This window comes from Physella acuta, unplaced genomic scaffold (genome assembly GCF_028476545.2).
Source record: "Physella acuta isolate Inbredline_101_S28 unplaced genomic scaffold, ASM2847654v3 ptg000283l, whole genome shotgun sequence".
Classification (NCBI taxonomy): Eukaryota; Metazoa; Mollusca; class Gastropoda; family Physidae; genus Physella; species Physella acuta.
In genome coordinates, this window is record NW_026731802.1 from 482,155 (window position 1) to 500,878 (window position 18,724).

At 36.3% G+C, this 18,724-nt stretch overlaps 1 protein-coding gene across 1 annotated transcript; it reads right to left on the reverse strand.

The window, feature by feature from the left end:
- Positions 1 to 715: 715 nt before the first annotated feature.
- LOC131939552 (U3 small nucleolar RNA-associated protein 14 homolog C) lies at positions 716 to 13,647 on the reverse strand. The gene is made up of 13 exons (XM_059297933.1): positions 13,599 to 13,647; positions 10,330 to 10,400; positions 9,978 to 10,042; positions 9,675 to 9,769; positions 9,447 to 9,524; positions 8,390 to 8,464; positions 8,011 to 8,133; positions 7,193 to 7,287; positions 6,835 to 6,958; positions 6,582 to 6,659; positions 1,840 to 2,561; positions 1,155 to 1,257; positions 716 to 1,024 (listed from the first exon to the last, which is right to left on the reverse strand). The coding sequence occupies exons 1-13, from the start codon at positions 13,620 to 13,622 to the stop codon at positions 794 to 796; spliced, it is 1,884 nt and encodes a 627-aa protein (XP_059153916.1). The 5' UTR covers positions 13,623 to 13,647; the 3' UTR covers positions 716 to 793.
- Positions 13,648 to 18,724: the final 5,077 nt, after the last annotated feature.

The following is an 18,724-nucleotide window of genomic DNA, read 5'->3' on the forward strand; positions in this document are numbered from 1 at the left end:
AATAGATACCGTTTTCAGCTTTACAACTCCCTACTTTTTGCATACATGATGGATGCATTGTAATCTAAACCAAATATAATGGATGCATTGTAATCTAAATCAAATATAATGGATGCATTGTAATCTAAATCAAGATTATTCACAAATTTTGATGTTTTGCACCTCCCAATGTCAGAATTTTGCCATCCTGTCCATCTGTGTAAGTCAACACAATGACTTGAGTACTGGCTCAGTTTGGTTGAGAAGGAAGTGATACTTTAGTAGGTTTCAGATTTTTTCAATTACTTATAATTTGAGTACAATTTCAGTTTGGTAGACGAAATTTTATACACACGTATAAGATCCTGTTCTTTAACTACTGTAAAATGTTTAGTGATTTCCGATTAACCGTAAGTAGTACTCTACGCTATTATAAAAACCATAAGAATTTGATAATTTTACATTATTTTTGTTGCACTGTTTATTTTTCTACAGGATTCTATTTAAAATGCGTATACTATTATTCTAGTGGAAATTAGTGCTTTATAATTGGGTATCGAGCCTCATTTCCTATTTCTCTAGGACCTCCAGAATTTTATTTCATATTCTCATAAAGAATTTTCAAGAAAATTTCACCTCTATGTGTTTTCTGAAAATATGAGTAGTTTTGTTACTAACTTCTATATTTCTCTAGCCTGATTGCACTGGAAGTTAAAAAACTGTTAAAAAAAGATAGTGAGGGTTTAGAGGAGATCACTCCACTTTATTTTTTTTCATTTTTTTAAGAAGTTTATACACACAATTCTAGAAGTCATTAATTTTTTTTCTTCACAATCTTAATGGGAATCTCATCATAGATATTTTTATCTTTCTTGAGGAAATCTTCTTTGTCCAAAGGTTTGATAATGTGTCCTTGTTTGGTGATGACTTCTGGTTTGACCAAAAGTTTGGTGGCTGTCTCAGGCACCAGACCTCTAGACACTGGCTGGCGCAAGGAGGACTCGTACTGCTGGACTGACGTGTAGGGGAACGGAACATTTTTGGGCTGAAAAATACATTTTTTTTAAAAACTATCCATTGGCTTTTTACGTACATATTTAAAATTATTCATAGTTATAAAAGTTGCTAATGTAAACATTGAGTCTGTGTTCCTACACTCATGTAGTGCAACTTACTTGCAGCTTCCTGATTGCCTCGTCATGGCTGGGGTTAATCCACACAAAAGGTTGCTTGACCTTTGTTTGCTGAGGCTTGAAATCTTTTGTCTTGTGTCCTTTACTAAAACATAAAAAATCTATCATTGGTCTTTGACTAAAAATTCTTTTGTCCTTTACTAAAACATAAAATCTTCTATCATCGGTCTTTGACTAAAAATTATTTTGTCTTTTACTAAAACATAAAAAATCTATCATCGGTCTTTGACTAAAAATTCTTTTGTCTTGTGTCCTTTACTAAAACACATAAAATCTTCTATCATTGGTCCACGACAAAAAATCTTTTGTCTATGGTCCTTTACTAAAACATAAAATCTACTGTTTGTCCACGACTAAAAAATCTTTTGTCACTGGTTGTTTATTAATTTACACTAACAATCTCAGACAGCAGAAAACAACGACAAAGTCGTCAGTAAACAACGACACAGTCGTCAGAAAAGAACCACAAAGTCGTCAGAAAACAACCACAAAGCCGTCAGAAAACAACCACAAAGTCGTCAGAAAACAACGACAAAGTCTCCAGAAAACAACCACAAAGTCGTCAGAAAACAACCACAAAATCGTCAGAAAACAACCACAAATTCGTCAGAAAACAAAGTCGTCAGAAAACAAAGTCGTCAGAAAATAAAGTCTGCAGGAGACTGACCTGACAGCCGGTCTGGGATTCTTGCTAGTTTTATAGTCTGGACCAGCCCAGTTTCCCCAGCCAGGAAGTTTAGTGTCAAGTTTCAACTTCTTCCTTCCTTCCATCTCAGCTTTCTCCTTGCTGAACTCCTCCACAACATCCTCGTCATTGAACAGCTCCTCCATGGTGGCAGAGAAGTCCTCCCCCTCCACCCTGTTGGCTGGGGATACTGCTAGTGTAGTCTCTGTGACCGGCTTGCAAGATTTTTCCTCCACTTGTGGAGCTGTTTTCTTTTTCCTTTTTCTCTTCTGTTTCTCCACAGCTGGGAGCTGGGCAACTTTTTTTGCTTCTGGTTCATCCTGGCACCCCTCATTGCCATGTGTGGTGGTGTGGCCTTCTGTTGATCTGATAGGAGAGTTGTGTGCCACTGGGGGTGTGAGCCCATTAGTGTCTGTACCAGAAGCCAGGACTAGGTTTGTCAGCTGACTGGCGGCTGATGCTGGCACCCCATCAGGAGGTTTCTCACTGTCTTTCTTGGGTCCCTCCAGCCATTCAATGGCTTGTTTGTTTAAAGACCTAAGGTTTACGAGTGTCACTGGGGTAGGTGTTGACCCAAGAGCTGGTTGTGCTGGCTCAATGCTGGCAGGGATCTCACTTGCTTCTTCTTCACTGGAATCTGCATCCTGATATTTCTTGGTCAGCTCTTTACCTTTCTGTAACATATCATTCACTGCTTCCCTTGTCTGCAAATACAAGTTTATTTCTTACAGCACTCTCATGTTTGTAGGAAACATTGAGGTACTCATGTTTGTATGAAACATTGAGGTACTTGATAACAAATACAAGTTTATTTCTTACAGCACTCTCATGTTTGTATGAAACATTGAGGTACTTGATAACAAATACAAGTTTATTTTTTATAGCACTCTCATGTTTGTATGAAACATTGAGGTACTCATGTTTGTATGAAACATTGAGGTACTTGATAACAAATACAAGTTTATATTTTACAGCACTCTCATGTTTGTATGAAACATTGAGGTACTTGATAACAAATACAAGTTTATTTCTTACAGCACTCTCATGTTTGTATGAAACATTGAGGTACTCATGTTTGTATGAAACATTGAGGTACTTGATAACAAATACAAGTTTATTTCTTACAGCACTCTCATGTTTGTATGAAACATTGAGGTACTTGATAACAAATACAAGTTTATTTCTTACAGCACTCTCATGTTTGTATGAAACATTGAGGTACTTGATAACAAATACAAGTTTATTTTTTACAGCACTCTCATGTTTGTATGAAACATTGAGGTACTTGATAACAAATACAAGTTTATTTCTTACAGCACTCTCATGTTTGTATGAAACATTGAGGTACTTGATAACAAATACAAGTTTATTTCTTACAGCACTCTCATGTTTGTATGAAACATTGAGGTGCTCATGTTTGTATGAAACATTGAGGTACTTGATAACAAATACAAGTTTATTTCTTACAGCACTCTCATGTTTGTATGAAACATTGAGGTGCTCATGTTTGTATGAAACATTGAGGTACTTGATAACAAATACAAGTTTATTTCTTACAGCACTCTCATGTTTGTATGAAACATTGAGGTGCTCATGTTTGTATGAAACATTGAGGTACTTGATAACAAATACAAGTTTATTTCTTACAGCACTCTCATGTTTGTATGAAACATTGAGGTGCTCATGTTTGTATGAAACATTGAGGTACTTGATAACAAATACAAGTTTATTTCTTACAGCACTCTCATGTTTGTATGAAACATTGAGGTGCTCATGTTTGTATGAAACATTGAGGTACTTGATAACAAATACAAGTTTATTTCTTACAGCACTCTCATGTTTGTATGAAACATTGAGGTACTTGATAACAAATACAAGTTTATTTCTTACAGCACTCTCATGTTTGTATGAAACATTGAGGTACTTGATAACAAATACAAGTTTATTTCTTACAGCACTCTCATGTTTGTATGAAACATTGAGGTACTTGATAACAAATACAAGTTTATTTCTTACAGCACTCTCATGTTTGTATGAAACATTGAGGTACTTGATAACAAATACAAGTTTATTTCTTACAGCACTCTCATGTTTGTATGAAACATTGAGGTGCTCATGTTTGTATGAAACATTGAGGTACTTGATAACAAATACAAGTTTATTTTTTACAGCACTCTCATGTTTGTATGAAACATTGAGGTGCTCATGTTTGTATGAAACATTGAGGTACTTGATAACAAATACAAGTTTATTTTTTACAGCACTCTCATGTTTGTATGAAACATTGAGGTGCTCATGTTTGTATGAAACATTGAGGTACTTGATAACAAATACAAGTTTATATTTTACAGCACTCTCATGTTTGTATGAAACATTGAGGTACTTGATAACAAATACAAGTTTATATTTTACAGCACTCTCATGTTTGTATGAAACATTGAGGTACTTGATAACAAATACAAGTTTATTTCTTACAGCACTCTCATGTTTGTATGAAACATTGAGGTACTTGATAACAAATACAAGTTTATTTCTTACAGCACTCTCATGTTTGTATGAAACATTGAGGTGCTCATGTTTGTATGAAACATTGAGGTACTTGATAACAAATACAAGTTTATTTTTTACAGCACTCTCATGTTTGTATGAAACATTGAGGTACTCATGTTTGTATGAAACATTGAGGTACTTGATAACAAATACAAGTTTATTTCTTACAGCACTCTCATGTTTGTATGAAACATTGAGGTACTCATGTTTGTATGAAACATTGAGGTACTTGATAACAAATACAAGTTTATTTTTTACAGCACTCTCATGTTTGTATGAAACATTGAGGTGCTCATGTTTGTATGAAACATTGAGGTACTTGATAACAAATACAAGTTTATATTTTACAGCACTCTCATGTTTGTATGAAACATTGAGGTACTTGATAACAAATACAAGTTTATTTTTTACAGCACTCTCATGTTTGTATGAAACATTGAGGTGCTCATGTTTGTATGAAACATTGAGGTACTTGATAACAAATACAAGTTTATTTTTTACAGCACTCTCATGTTTGTATGAAACATTGAGGTACTTGATAACAAATACAAGTTTATTTTTTACAGCACTCTCATGTTTGTATGAAACATTGAGGTGCTCATGTTTGTATGAAACATTGAGGTACTTGATAACAAATACAAGTTTATATTTTACAGCACTCTCATGTTTGTATGAAACATTGAGGTACTTGATAACAAATACAAGTTTATTTCTTACAGCACTCTCATGTTTGTATGAAACATTGAGGTGCTCATGTTTGTATGAAACATTGAGGTACTTGATAACAAATACAAGTTTATATTTTACAGCACTCTCATGTTTGTATGAAACATTGAGGTACTTGATAACAAATACAAGTTTATATTTTACAGCACTCTCATGTTTGTATGAAACATTGAGGTACTTGATAACAAATACAAGTTTATTTCTTACAGCACTCTCATGTTTGTATGAAACATTGAGGTACTTGATAACAAATACAAGTTTATTTCTTACAGCACTCTCATGTTTGTATGAAACATTGAGGTGCTCATGTTTGTATGAAACATTGAGGTACTTGATAACAAATACAAGTTTATTTTTTACAGCACTCTCATGTTTGTATGAAACATTGAGGTACTCATGTTTGTATGAAACATTGAGGTACTTGATAACAAATACAAGTTTATTTCTTACAGCACTCTCATGTTTGTATGAAACATTGAGGTACTCATGTTTGTATGAAACATTGAGGTACTTGATAACAAATACAAGTTTATATTTTACAGCACTCTCATGTTTGTATGAAACATTGAGGTACTTGATAACAAATACAAGTTTATTTCTTACAGCACTCTCATGTTTGTATGAAACATTGAGGTACTCATGTTTGTATGAAACATTGAGGTACTTGATAACAAATACAAGTTTATTTCTTACAGCACTCTCATGTTTGTATGAAACATTGAGGTACTTGATAACAAATACAAGTTTATTTCTTACAGCACTCTCATGTTTGTATGAAACATTGAGGTGCTCATGTTTGTATGAAACATTGAGGTACTTGATAACAAATACAAGTTTATTTTTTACAGCACTCTCATGTTTGTATGAAACATTGAGGTACTTGATAACAAATACAAGTTTATTTCTTACAGCACTCTCATGTTTGTATGAAACATTGAGGTACTTGATAACAAATACAAGTTTATTTCTTACAGCACTCTCATGTTTGTATGAAACATTGAGGTACTTGATAACAAATACAAGTTTATTTCTTACAGCACTCTCATGTTTGTATGAAACATTGAGGTACTTGATAACAAATACAAGTTTATTTCTTACAGCACTCTCATGTTTGTATGAAACATTGAGGTACTCATGTTTGTATGAAACATTGAGGTACTTGATAACAAATACAAGTTTATATTTTACAGCACTCTCATGTTTGTATGAAACATTGAGGTACTCATGTTTGTATGAAACATTGAGGTACTTGATGTTTGTATGAAACATTGAGGTACTTGATGTTTGTATGAAACATTGAGGTACTTGATGTTTGTATGAAACATTGAGGTACTTGATGTTTGTATGAAACATTGAGGTGCTCATGTTTGTATGAAACATTGAGGTACTTGATGAAAGAGGAGACCATGCCACAACACCAGAGTTGACAAAAGACTCCCCGTACCAACCTTATCATCAAATTTACTGTAAGCTTTGTGAAGTCGAGAGAACCTTCCTCCACCTTTATGCTTGAGTGTCAGACGTTCCTGAGGGAATCAAATCAATATGGTCTAAACATTGTTCATTCTCAGCATTCTCATCAAATTTTGGGATTACATTAGAGTTTAGAAAAATTTTAGGTTTACAAAAGCCAGCGTTGAGATAGTCTTACCTCCATTCTATTTCTCTCCAAAAGTTCTAACTTCTCTAAGATAGTCTTACCTCCATTCTATTTCTCTCCAAAAGTTCTAACTTCTCTAAGAAAGCCTCGGGGTTTGTTTTCTGCAGCTGTTCCAGCTGTTTTTTCTCATTGTTTATCCTTTCATTTTTCAGTAGTTTCCTGTACCTGTTTAGGGCAGTCCATTGTTATAACATAAACAACTATAGGAAATAAATAAAAACATCACATTTTTATTCAACAGATGCTCTTTGCTTTTCAAAACAACATATGGGCCTATATACAAAGGCCATACCAGTCATCCATAATTGAACTCAAGACTCTCAGGGTTAGAAGTCTAGCTCTCTACCGCTAGGACACGCTATCTCTACTGAGTGTTAAAGAAACAGAGAAATGAAAAACCTTTTGCTTTTGATTTTTTTGACACGTTTGGCTTTTTTCTCCATTCTAGTCAACAATTCATGATGCTTGAGTAGCTCCTCCCTCCTGGCTTTTGCCTGGAACAGAGTAACTTGGGATGTTAACATTGAACTATGGCAAATGTACTGGGGATGTTAACATTGAACTATGTCAATTGTACCAGCGATGTTAACATTGAACTAATTCAATTGTAAGGGGATGTTAACATTGAACTATAACAATTGTAAGGGGATGTTAACATTGAACTATAACAATTGTACTGGGGATGTTAACATTGAACTATGTTAATTGTACTGGGGATGTTAACATTGAACTATGTCAATTGTACTGGGGATGTTAACATTGAATTATGGCAATCATTAGCTTTGGGGATGTTAACATAATTTGAACTAAGTGAGTTACAAAATTGAACTGTGGACGTTGGGTGAGAACAGTGGCAATGATGATGACAACAAGTGGCTACCTCTTTAACAGACATGATGCTGACAACAAGTGGCTACCTCTTTAACAGACATGCTGACAAGTGGCTACCTCTTTAACAGACATGATGACAACAAGTGGCTACCTCTTTAACAGACATGATGACAACAAGTGGCTACCTCTTTAACAGACATGCTGACAAGTGGCTACCTCTTTAACAGACATGATGACAACAAGTGGCTACCTCTTTAACAGACATGATGACAACAAGTGGCTACCTCTTTAACAGACATGCTGACAACAAGTGGCTACCTCTTTAACAGACATGATGACAACAAGTGGCTATCTCTTTAACAGACATGATGACAACAAGTGGCTACCTCTTTAACAGACATAGCTTTGAGTGCTCTGGCCTCTGTCTCTGTCAGCTCCTGGTTTGTCTTAAGAACATCTGAACTTTTACCCAGAGCAGCGTAGATCTCTTGTTCCAGCGATGTGCGCGGCTACACGGATACATACAACAAACATAAGGTACACACTTAGGCAATAGGCAGCATAAGGTACACACTTAGGCAATAGGCAGCATAAATTACACACTTAGGCAATAGACAGGATAAGGTACACACTTAGGCAATAGGCAGCATAAGGTACACATTTAGGCAACAAACATCCCTTAAGCAAGAAACAGAATCTGTACAGTGAAGTAAATAATGAGACGAAAACTGTTCCTATTCATCAGTGTAACAACAGGAAACATACCGTAAACTGTTTGGGTTGCAGCGCAGCATGCATCTTGAGACCATGAGGTCTAGAGGTGTAGACAATTTGTGGGGCCTGAAACAAAAGGATTGTACCATTTTACACACGTCACATTGTACCATTTTACACAAGTCACATTGTACCATTTTACACACGTCACATTGTACCATTTTACACACGTCACATTGTACCATTTTACACACGTCACATTGTACCATTTTACACAAGTCACATTGTACCATTTTACACACGTCACATTGTACCATTTTACACACGTCACATTGTACCATTTTACACAAGTCACATTGTACCATTTTACACAAGTCACATTGTACCATTTTACACACGTCACATTGTACCATTTTACACACGTCACATTGTACCATTTTACACAAGTCACATTGTACCATTTTACACAAGTCACATTGTACCATTTTACACAAGTCACATTGTACCATTTTACACACGTCACATTGTACCATTTTACACACGTCACATTGTACCATTTTACACAAGTCAAATTGTACCATTTTACACAAGTCAAATTGTACCATTTTACACACGTCACATTGTACCATTTTACACACGTCACATTGTACCATTTTACACAAGTCACATTGTACCATTTTACACAAGTCACATTGTACCATTTTACACATGTCACATTGTACCATTTGACACAAGTCACATTGTACCATTTTACACACGTCACATTGTACCATTTTACACACGTCACATTGTACCATTTTACACACGTCACATTGTACCATTTTACACACGTCACATTGTACCATTTTACACACGTCACATTGTACCATTTTACACACGTCACATTGTACCATTTTACACAAGTCACATTGTACCATTTTACACACGTCACATTGTACCATTTTACACACGTCACATTGTACCATTTTACACACGTCACATTGTACCATTTTAGACTTACAATATTCATCTAGCAACATTGTGTAGTGATAAACACCTGTTGTTTAGTTGAGTGACTGCACTTGTGTTTAACTCTACATTTAGTATGACAAAAAAAAACCGCACTTACTGATCTGATTTCTTTAACAATAGGATCCCATTTGGTCATCTCTGCTACCATTGTTTCTCTTGAGATATGACGCTTGGCCTAGGGATGCAGAATCCAGCTACAGTTATTAAACATGAGAATTGTAGAACCTAACAATACAAACTTTAAAAAATAATATCTTTTATTTAGTTTTTAGATCCTCAGTCAGCAAGTAATTATCAAGCAAACAAAAAGCAACAACTATAAAACCTTTTCAGTTTCAAGAACACTGAGAGGCTTTTTCAGCTGAGCTGCAGCACTTTTACGTTTCAACTTGAGGTCATCATGGCCGATCTTTGTAACATCTGAGCAGATATGCAGAGAGAGATTAGTGGATACAGACATTTCTCAAGTATCAGTAAACAGAGATAAGTGGATACAGACATTTCTCAAGTATCAGTAAACAGAGATAAGTGGATACAGACATTTCTCAAGTATCAGTAAACAGAGATAAGTGGATACAGACATTTCTCAAGTATCAGTAAACAGAGATATATCTCATGAGATGATTACCTTCACCTGCATGTACAGCAAGGTCAAGGCTGCTGGATGCAACACCTCGCAACTTGCTGCTGTTTCTGAAATTATTAAAACAACTTGAGTCACATCTTAAAATTTTAAATTCATTTTCTATTTGCAATTTTTAATTTCGGAGACGGCAAAATTAATCGCCGGGGATCGGATGAAATGGAAGGAAATGGTGGAGGCCCTATGTTCCAAAGCAAAAAGGACTAAGTCAAGTCAATTTTCAATTTCAATATTTTGTTGTTGTAAAAAACAAAGCAAAAGCCTTAAAATTTTGGGATCACATCATGTGGTAATATAAGCTACTAACAAGGCAGAAAAGAAAAATTTTGTCACATACTTTTTAGAGCCAAACAGTGATTTGAGGAGTTTTTCATGAGCTTCATCATCAACCTCATCCTCTTGCTCATCCTAAAAGAAAAGGTAAACAAAAGTTTAAAGGAAAAAGGCTTTAATTATATTCACAAATTGCAAAAAAATCTTTTTAAAATCGAAACTAAAAATGTACAAAACTGTGGAAAATAAATAGTTTGATGTAACCTTACTAAAGCTAGATCTATAGGCTGGTATGACTAAAAATAAAAGCAGGTACGCTCAATAATGAATTGAACATAAGTCTTATGTTATAGAAAGTAAACCTATCAATGAACTTCAAACTAAAGGGAATATATATTATATTCTCCATCATTGAGGGCCCAGGCTTATATTTTTAAGCTACGACTAATAATATTTGCATTAAAATCTGTCACACTTTCTCTAACACTCCAAGCCATTTCTCACCCACACATCATGACCAAATTCCACCACCCCCCCCCCCCCCACCTTCGGCAGCATTGTTATGCCTTTTAATACTTTTATTCAGTTTAGTTGAAACTGGAACACTTATTTGTACAAATTATGCATTTCTATTTTAGTATTTTTGTAATGCTTTGGTGTGTTTCGGTTATTATAATAAAATACTCAACTGGAGGTAAACGAATAAAATACGCTAAAATGGAGTTTTACCTAGGCCTATAGCCTATAGGGCCTAATCCTACATTTAGGCCTAGGCCCCTAGGCCTAATGAATTTAATTTTTAATAAATAATTAGGTACTAGGATAAATTTTTAATATTGTTTTTTTAGGGAAACAACTACTACAGTTAAAAGGAGCAGAAAATTACAATAACAGAACAGTTTTCCCTTTTGATGTAGCTCAAACGGTTAAATAGTTATGATTTTTTTTCGTATTAAAAAATGTGATTTTTTTAACATAGGATTTTGTCCAATTTCTGTGATAGAGTTTTTTTAAGCGTTTACTAAAATTGTCCTAGCTTGTAAACCATATGGTCAAATTTGTTATAACTTTGCAATGTCTTTATTTATTATATATGGAAGCATAATAAACAATAAAATTAGAAATTTATGGGCAGAGTTAAACAAAAACAGAAGTTGAACATGGTACCCCCCCCTAATTTTTCATATACAGTGCATTCATACAATCTTAGTTAAAATTTTAACTATTCCAAAAATTAAGCTCAAACTTGCTGAGAATGTTGAGCTATGGATGTGTCAGTTATTACAATCAAAATAATATTCATAACTGAAAAGTTTTTTGTTTTAACTGCTACAAAGCTGATAGATTATGCAATTTCGCAAAACCGAAGTCTTGTTGATGTGAAATGCAACATAGATGGCAAATTTGAGTTATTAAGCACTTAAGTCTCAAAATTTGCCTGGCTCTAGATGACTCTATTCTTAAACAGAAACAATCAAAATATGTGTTTAAATCTATCTGTTTGACAAAAAATAAGGGGTGGAACAGGGTACACCCCCTATTTTTAAATACGAAATTTGTTCATACAATATCAGCGTAGGTCCAAACTATTTGAATCTAAAGCTAAAAACTAACCAGAGTGAAGCTCTGAAATAAGTGTGTTTGATGGTTCTATCTAAATAGTTGACAAATAGGTAAAAGATGGTAAAAAGGTAAAACGCTGAGTCATCGACGCACCTGACATAATTGAAAAACTGAACTAATATATGAAAATAAAAATGATGGCAAATTAGATCTATTAGAAATGTAAGGTCTTTTATTTGTATAAATGTAATTAACTTGTTAGTCTACTTAAATATAGTTTAATTAAAAAGATGTGTTTCTGTCTGTTCATTAGTATTTTACATTTCAGAAGAAGTTCAACATTGGTTGGTTTTAACATGATATAGAATCTAGAACTAGTTCATATTACTAAACTTTCAATGTACTGCTTCAAAATTTATTTAAGTTATTTTTAAAAATATTACTTAATTTGTCTAAATAAAAGGTGAACACATTTATTGTAATAGTTTTAATTCCTCTTTACATAGTGTTCCCTCATTAGGCCATATAACTGCTCATTATATAATATATTGTAGAGATGTGCTGGTTTTTGAAGTGTAGGTTCTATCTGGAAAAGTAAACAGTACATTGTTTGCTTTCACATCAAAATAAATAAAATGGTTTTTCTAGACACTAAAATTAAATATTGAACATTTATTGCTATTACCGCACCAAACCTCCCCCCCCCTCTACTCCACTACCTTCAATATCAAAACAGCGTTTGCCACTATCGCCGGCGGCAAAACATCGTTCGCCACTATCGCCGGCGGCAAAACATCGTTCGCCACTATCGCCGACGGCAAAACATCGTTCGCCACTATCGCCGGCGGCAAAACATCGTTCGCCACTATCGCCGGCGGCAAAACATCGTTCGCCACTATCGCCGGCGTCAAAACATCGCTCGCCACATTTTTTTTCTATTACCTCCCTTGCCACTTTCGCTTTCATATTGTAAACAAACGAATTTTTTTATAGAGGTAGCAAATCTGTGCAGCATATAACTTTTGTGCGCTATGTCCAAACAACTTGATTTTTTGAAACAATAGAGAAAAGTGGTGTAGAATTCATGTAAAGCAATAAAATTCCTGTTTATTATAAAAATAAACAGTAGGGAGTAAATTAAACTTACCTTATTTTCACTGAAACACTCCATCTTGAATAATCCATGCACAAAATTAAAAAAACTATGAAAACGCAAAATGTCCATTTTTTTACGAAAAATTGATAATCGCACGAAAATTGATCGGGCGATAACACCGAGCGATAAAAATTACGAAACTATAGCACTCGCGTAGCCGCAAATTCTCGGCGCCTGGGTAACGGGGACGAAAAACTCGCCGCGCGGCGTAAAACGAGATGTAATCCTAGTACCTATAAATAATTAATGAAACTTTGAAACACTTTTTTAACTTTCAGAAAATGAATCCTCCTAAAAATGGGAAATAATATTAAAAATTTAATGAGTCACTTTTTATTCACATTACTAGTCTCGGCCGATTTTACATAACATAGATTTCTACCTACCTAAAACGATAGACTCCCCTCTCCCCCCCCCCCCCCCCCCCCACGTAAAGATTCTGAAAAGAATCATCATTGACAATTTTTTTTTAATCCGTTCTTATAACATTATCATTTAATGTGTAAACAGGTGTGATTAAATTAGGCCTATTTATTACAAATAGCAGCATTAAACTTTTAAATTATAAGGGGGGAGGGGGGGCTAGTTAATATATTCCGAATAAAACAATTTACCATGCTTTCCACTTCTTCTGCCATTGTTGTTGAATTAAAACTATTAGAGTTCTCTACCTTACTGCGTTTATTTTTCAATCTTTGTAAAAGAAGAGCATTCGCACCTGAAAGAAGTACTACTTGATATAGACTATTAATTAATAATTAATATACTAAATATAGACCTACAAAAGTATTTTTTGGTCAATAACTCTGTATATTATCTACAGGCCCAAATGAACGTTTGTGGGTGGGTGTGCTTGTATGTGTGTATGTTTGTCTTGTATGCATTATTACACCGTTCATTTGATCGCCATTAAACTTTGGGGAGTTGGCGAGACTACTCCTGGGAAGGGTTCTGTGGAAAAAAATTGTATTTCGGCGCCCCGGTAAGGTACGATTTGGCGACCATGCGGTAGTCTAACCGGTGGCTCCAGAGAGCACCATGTGACGCCTCTTACACGGAGGGGGGGGGGGCAATGTACATTCAAAACTTCCATGCAACACGCCCTGTGGTGTTAAGGTGGTAGCGTGGACAAACCCTTGCCACAACAGCTAAATCCAAGAAATACAACGCCGGTATTTTTTTTTATATTTAAGTAACTCAGTTTTAGAAAACAAGGTCAAACATCTAAAAAAAAACACGATTGGTAACGGATTAGTAAAATCCGTTAAAATTGTGTGTCAGCCCGCAACAATAAGCGGGGCGGGTATGCTGGTGCAGGGGCGTAGCGAGGGGGGGTGCGGACCGCACCGGGTGACACCATTTAGGGGGGTGACACCAAGGCAAAAAATAGCAAAATATATAGAGAAAAACTTGAGGGGGGGGTGCAAATCGAAAGTTTGAGGGGGGGGGGGGTGCAAATAAAAAACTTGAGGGGGGTGCAAATCGAAAGTTTGAGGGGGGGGGGTGCAAATCGAAAACATGAAAGTTTGTCCTCGGGAAGGGTCGCAACTCCTCTGGGGGGTGACACCATTAAGTGCCGCACCGGGTGACACCCGACCTCGCTACGCCACTGTGCTGGTGTATAAATAAAAGTACATGTATTGTATGTCTGTCTGTTTTTTTTCTTCGTCTGTCTATCTTTTTCTAATTTCTGCGTCATTACACAATTCACCACTACGTTATCAAACTTGGAAGTTGATGAGTAGGCCTACACCCGAAAGAAGGATTCTGCCATATTTTTAAAAAATCTAATAGTGCTGGAGCCCACAAGTAATGTACGCTGATTTGGCGACTACTTGAATGGATGGTCAAACTATATCAGCTCGTCCTCCGGCTCCCCTCACTACGCCTCTCTCGGCGCCCCAGTGCTCGTGTAACCCAGGACGCCCCGGGCCACTATTATGGCGTGTTATTATGGCCTTGTTCTTGTTAAAAAGCGGCCCTCTACACTAGGGACCTACACTAACTAGCGTGTTATTATGGTCTGGTTCTTGTTAAAAAGCGGCCCTCTACACTAGGGACCTACACTAACTAGCGTGTTATTATGGCCTGGTTCTTGTAAAAAGCGGCCCTCTACACTACACTAACGAACCTAGCGAGACATGTTTTAATGACCTACCATAAGAGGGGATAGTGTGGTCAGCAAGATGTCTATCCGATTCTACTTACCGCCAGCCAGGTACTCATCAGAGCTGAGTGGACTCAGGGGAGTGTTTCGGAGGAATCGGGCCCGGGATCCAACCCGAGACTTTCGGGTTATATTTAGGCTATGTTCACACTACTGCTTAGATGTCCGTACCGGGTGACACCATTTACAGGGGTGACACCAAGGCAAAAAATTGTTAAATGTACAGAAGAAAAATGCTTTTTTGCCAGTTCCATTCCTGATAATTAAAGTTAAATAGTCTTTTAAGTACAGATCGTCAATCATTACAAGGGGGAAGGGTGATACCATGCAGAGTTTCTTCCAGGCATCTCTTCGGGGGGCGAAGCCCCCCGAAAATTTTTTACCGCCCCCCCCCCCCCCCCCCCCGAACGAAATAAAATTTATATAATTTATATAGAAAATATATACTTTTAACAGTGTCCGCCCCCCCGAAGAAAGTTTACCGCCCCCCCGAAGATTTCAAGTGCCCCCCCCCCGGAGAAAAAAGTCTGGAAGAAACACTGATACCATGACGTAAACGCGCTAACTTTAGAGAAAACAATGCTACATCCAACTGTATTATTAACAGATTAAAGATAAACATCGTTACTATTTTAAGTCTGCAGTCATTAAAGCTTTTACACAATGTAGGCGTATGTAGGCATATATATATATATATATATATATATATATATATATATATATATATATATATATATATATATATATATATTATATATATATATATATATTGGGGCGAATTTCCCTTTAGCGCACCGCTTGGGGGGGGGGGGGGGGATGACACCACGAAGTGCCGCACCGGGTGACACCCGACATAGCGACGCCACTGGGGGAGGGGAATTTATTGGCTATGTAACAGCCCTGGGATGTTCAAACTCTCCCTAGCGTCAAGTAATTAACCGGAACGGTAACTGCGGTTCCCCCCCCCCCCCCCCCTTCAAACATATTGCAGTTTGGCATGGTGCCACCCCTTTCCTCCTACTATTTTTTTTTTATCTTACCTAGATAAAACATTGTTTTGACTGTGAATGATACAGTTTTTTTTTCGTCGTGGTGTCACCACTAAATGGTGTCACCCGGCGCGGACCCCCCCCCCCCCCCTCACATACACTCACGGGTTTTCATACATCACTCCCCGGGACATCTAGCGGTAGTGTGAACATAGCCTATACATCCCCCCCCCTCACATACACTCATGGGTTTTCATACATCACTCCCCGGGACATCTAGCGGTAGTGTGAACATAGCCTATATATTCCTCCCCTCCCCCCCCCCCCCCCCCCCCCCCGCCGGACATCTGAAAGTTGATGAATCTAATAATGAACAGAAACTGATAGATTAATTCCAAAAATGAAAAGAAATTGCTAAACTTCTCAGTAATAAGCTGTTATAACTTATATTTTAGCTAACACAACTCAACTAGCAGACAGTCAATTGTAAGATTACATTGTTATTTAAATTGCAACAGAAAATTACGCAGACTAGTTTCGGCAAAAATCAATCTTAGCTTAAATAATTCTCTTTACAGATGAGACAGATAATAAAGGGGTGTGTGGGGGGGGGGGATTGCCTTTCATATGACGTCACGTCCGTTCGTGATACCTACGCCCGCCGCCACAGTGGTGTACATCAGACGTAAACACAATCAGCTGTTTGCCAGCGCTGGACGTGTTCACCAGCGCTGGACGCGTTCACTGTATGTAAAGAGCCGCACCCGCGGAAAAGGAAAAATACGTTAAAAAACTTGAACTCTTAGGAATTGAAGATCCTTATACTGTTATTGACAGTTTCGTATAAATAAATATGTGGACAAAATTTCTAAATAAAAATACTGTTAGTAATACTGTTTGCGTTTAGAGTTAAAGTAGCCGAATCTGATCAAATGCAGTTTTCGATACTTTGTTTCAGGTAAGGACAGTAAAATAATAAACTTCATTTTAATTTTAATTATAAAAGATAACTATTAATAAAACAAATATGCTCGACCTTCACAAATACAAATAGTAAAAGACAAAGTCAAAAGTAATAATAAGAATAATAAGATCTAATAGTAGGCCTAATACCTGGCTCCGCTGGGTAGACATAGAATCTAGAATCTACTTCTTTACTTAAATTTAATTACTTTAGATCTACATTCGATTCAAAATACACCCATAATAAATCAAAAGTAGTCATAATAGGCCTAATAAAGCATTTAATTGTCTCTAAGATCTAAAATCTCGCTCTATTATCTAATCATTTTTTTAGCAAACGAAATTTTCTGAAATTCTAGTATGACTAGACTTAGATCTAGAATCTGCTACTTAAATTAAATTGTAAAAACTTTATACAAGCATGTAGTTGATATTATTGTAGTAGAAGGCTTTAATAAATTACTAAGGCCTACCTACTTTGTTGTCTTTTTACAGCAATATGTATCTGATACTGGACTGAGTTTAATTAAATTCAAATTCATATCTAGTAATTGGTCTACTAAGTTTTTGTAGCCTAGTAGTACAATCTAGATCATACCAGCCAACAACAAATAACCACATTATTATTATTTGGTTAATGATTAGGCTAATTTTTTTTAAAAAATCCACTGTTTATAAAAGAAAAAAATCAAGCTAGAAACATTATAAGTGAGATGGTTTAGAATAATAACAATGGACCCAGTCTACAATTGATACAATTGCAGGTCTACATAGGGCCTACAGTCTAGTAGTTTACAGTAGGCACCTAGTGTGTAGCTAGTATACTAGTGTGTAGCTGTCCAGAGTTAAGATTCTTAATGCCTTAATGCTTTCCCCTGATAAGCCATGTGTGCTATAAATGACATAACATGACACCGAGGTGAGAAGTGTTGAGGGGAGAGCAGTGGGACTTTCCCCTTTGTTCTCCCTGCTGGGCCCTGAGGGTCAAAATTATATAAGAAATACTATCTCTGTGGGGCTGGGTATCACGGAGGTGAGACATTTTCAGGGGAGGGCAGGGCAGACTCCTCTTAGGTTTTATTGTGGGCTAGATACAGGTGGGGGCAGCCATCATGAGGGTTGAACATCAGTATTAATGTGTCTGATTACTTCCCTGCTGGATTATAAGGGTCTTAAATTGTATAACATGCTACCCAGATTGGTTATTACCCATGGATTATATTAGCCGTTGTAGTGTGGGTTTTGTAGGAGTTAAGTGGTCTCACGTTTGCTACAGTAGATAACCTATAATATATTACTGCATTTGATCAGCTTCGTCTACTTAAACTCTAAACGCAAACGGTATTACTAACAGTATTTTTATTTAGAAATTTCGGCCACATATTTATATTATCCACGAAACTGTCAATAACTGTATAAGGATCTTCAATTCCTAAGAGTTCAATTTTTTAAACATATTTTTCCTTTTCCGCGGGCGCGATTCTTTACATACGGTGAACACGTTCAGCGCTGGTGAACACGTCCAGCGCTGGCGAACAGCTGATTGTGTTTACGTCTGATGTACACCACTGTGGCGGCGGGCGTAGGTATCACGTGATTTAGGTCACGTGTTTGCAAGGAC

Bases quoted from the DNA above. Each gene is read 5' to 3' on its own strand.
- LOC131939552 (XM_059297933.1), bottom strand. From the start codon at position 13,622: ATGGCAGAAGAAGTGGAAAGCATG. The intron at 10,043-10,329 runs GTATGTGACAAA...TAATAATTTCAG, and splicing joins TCACTGTTTGGCTCTAAAAA to AAACAGCAGCAAGTTGCGAG. The intron at 9,770-9,977 runs GTAATCATCTCA...ATATCTGCTCAG, and splicing joins TGCTGTACATGCAGGTGAAG to ATGTTACAAAGATCGGCCAT.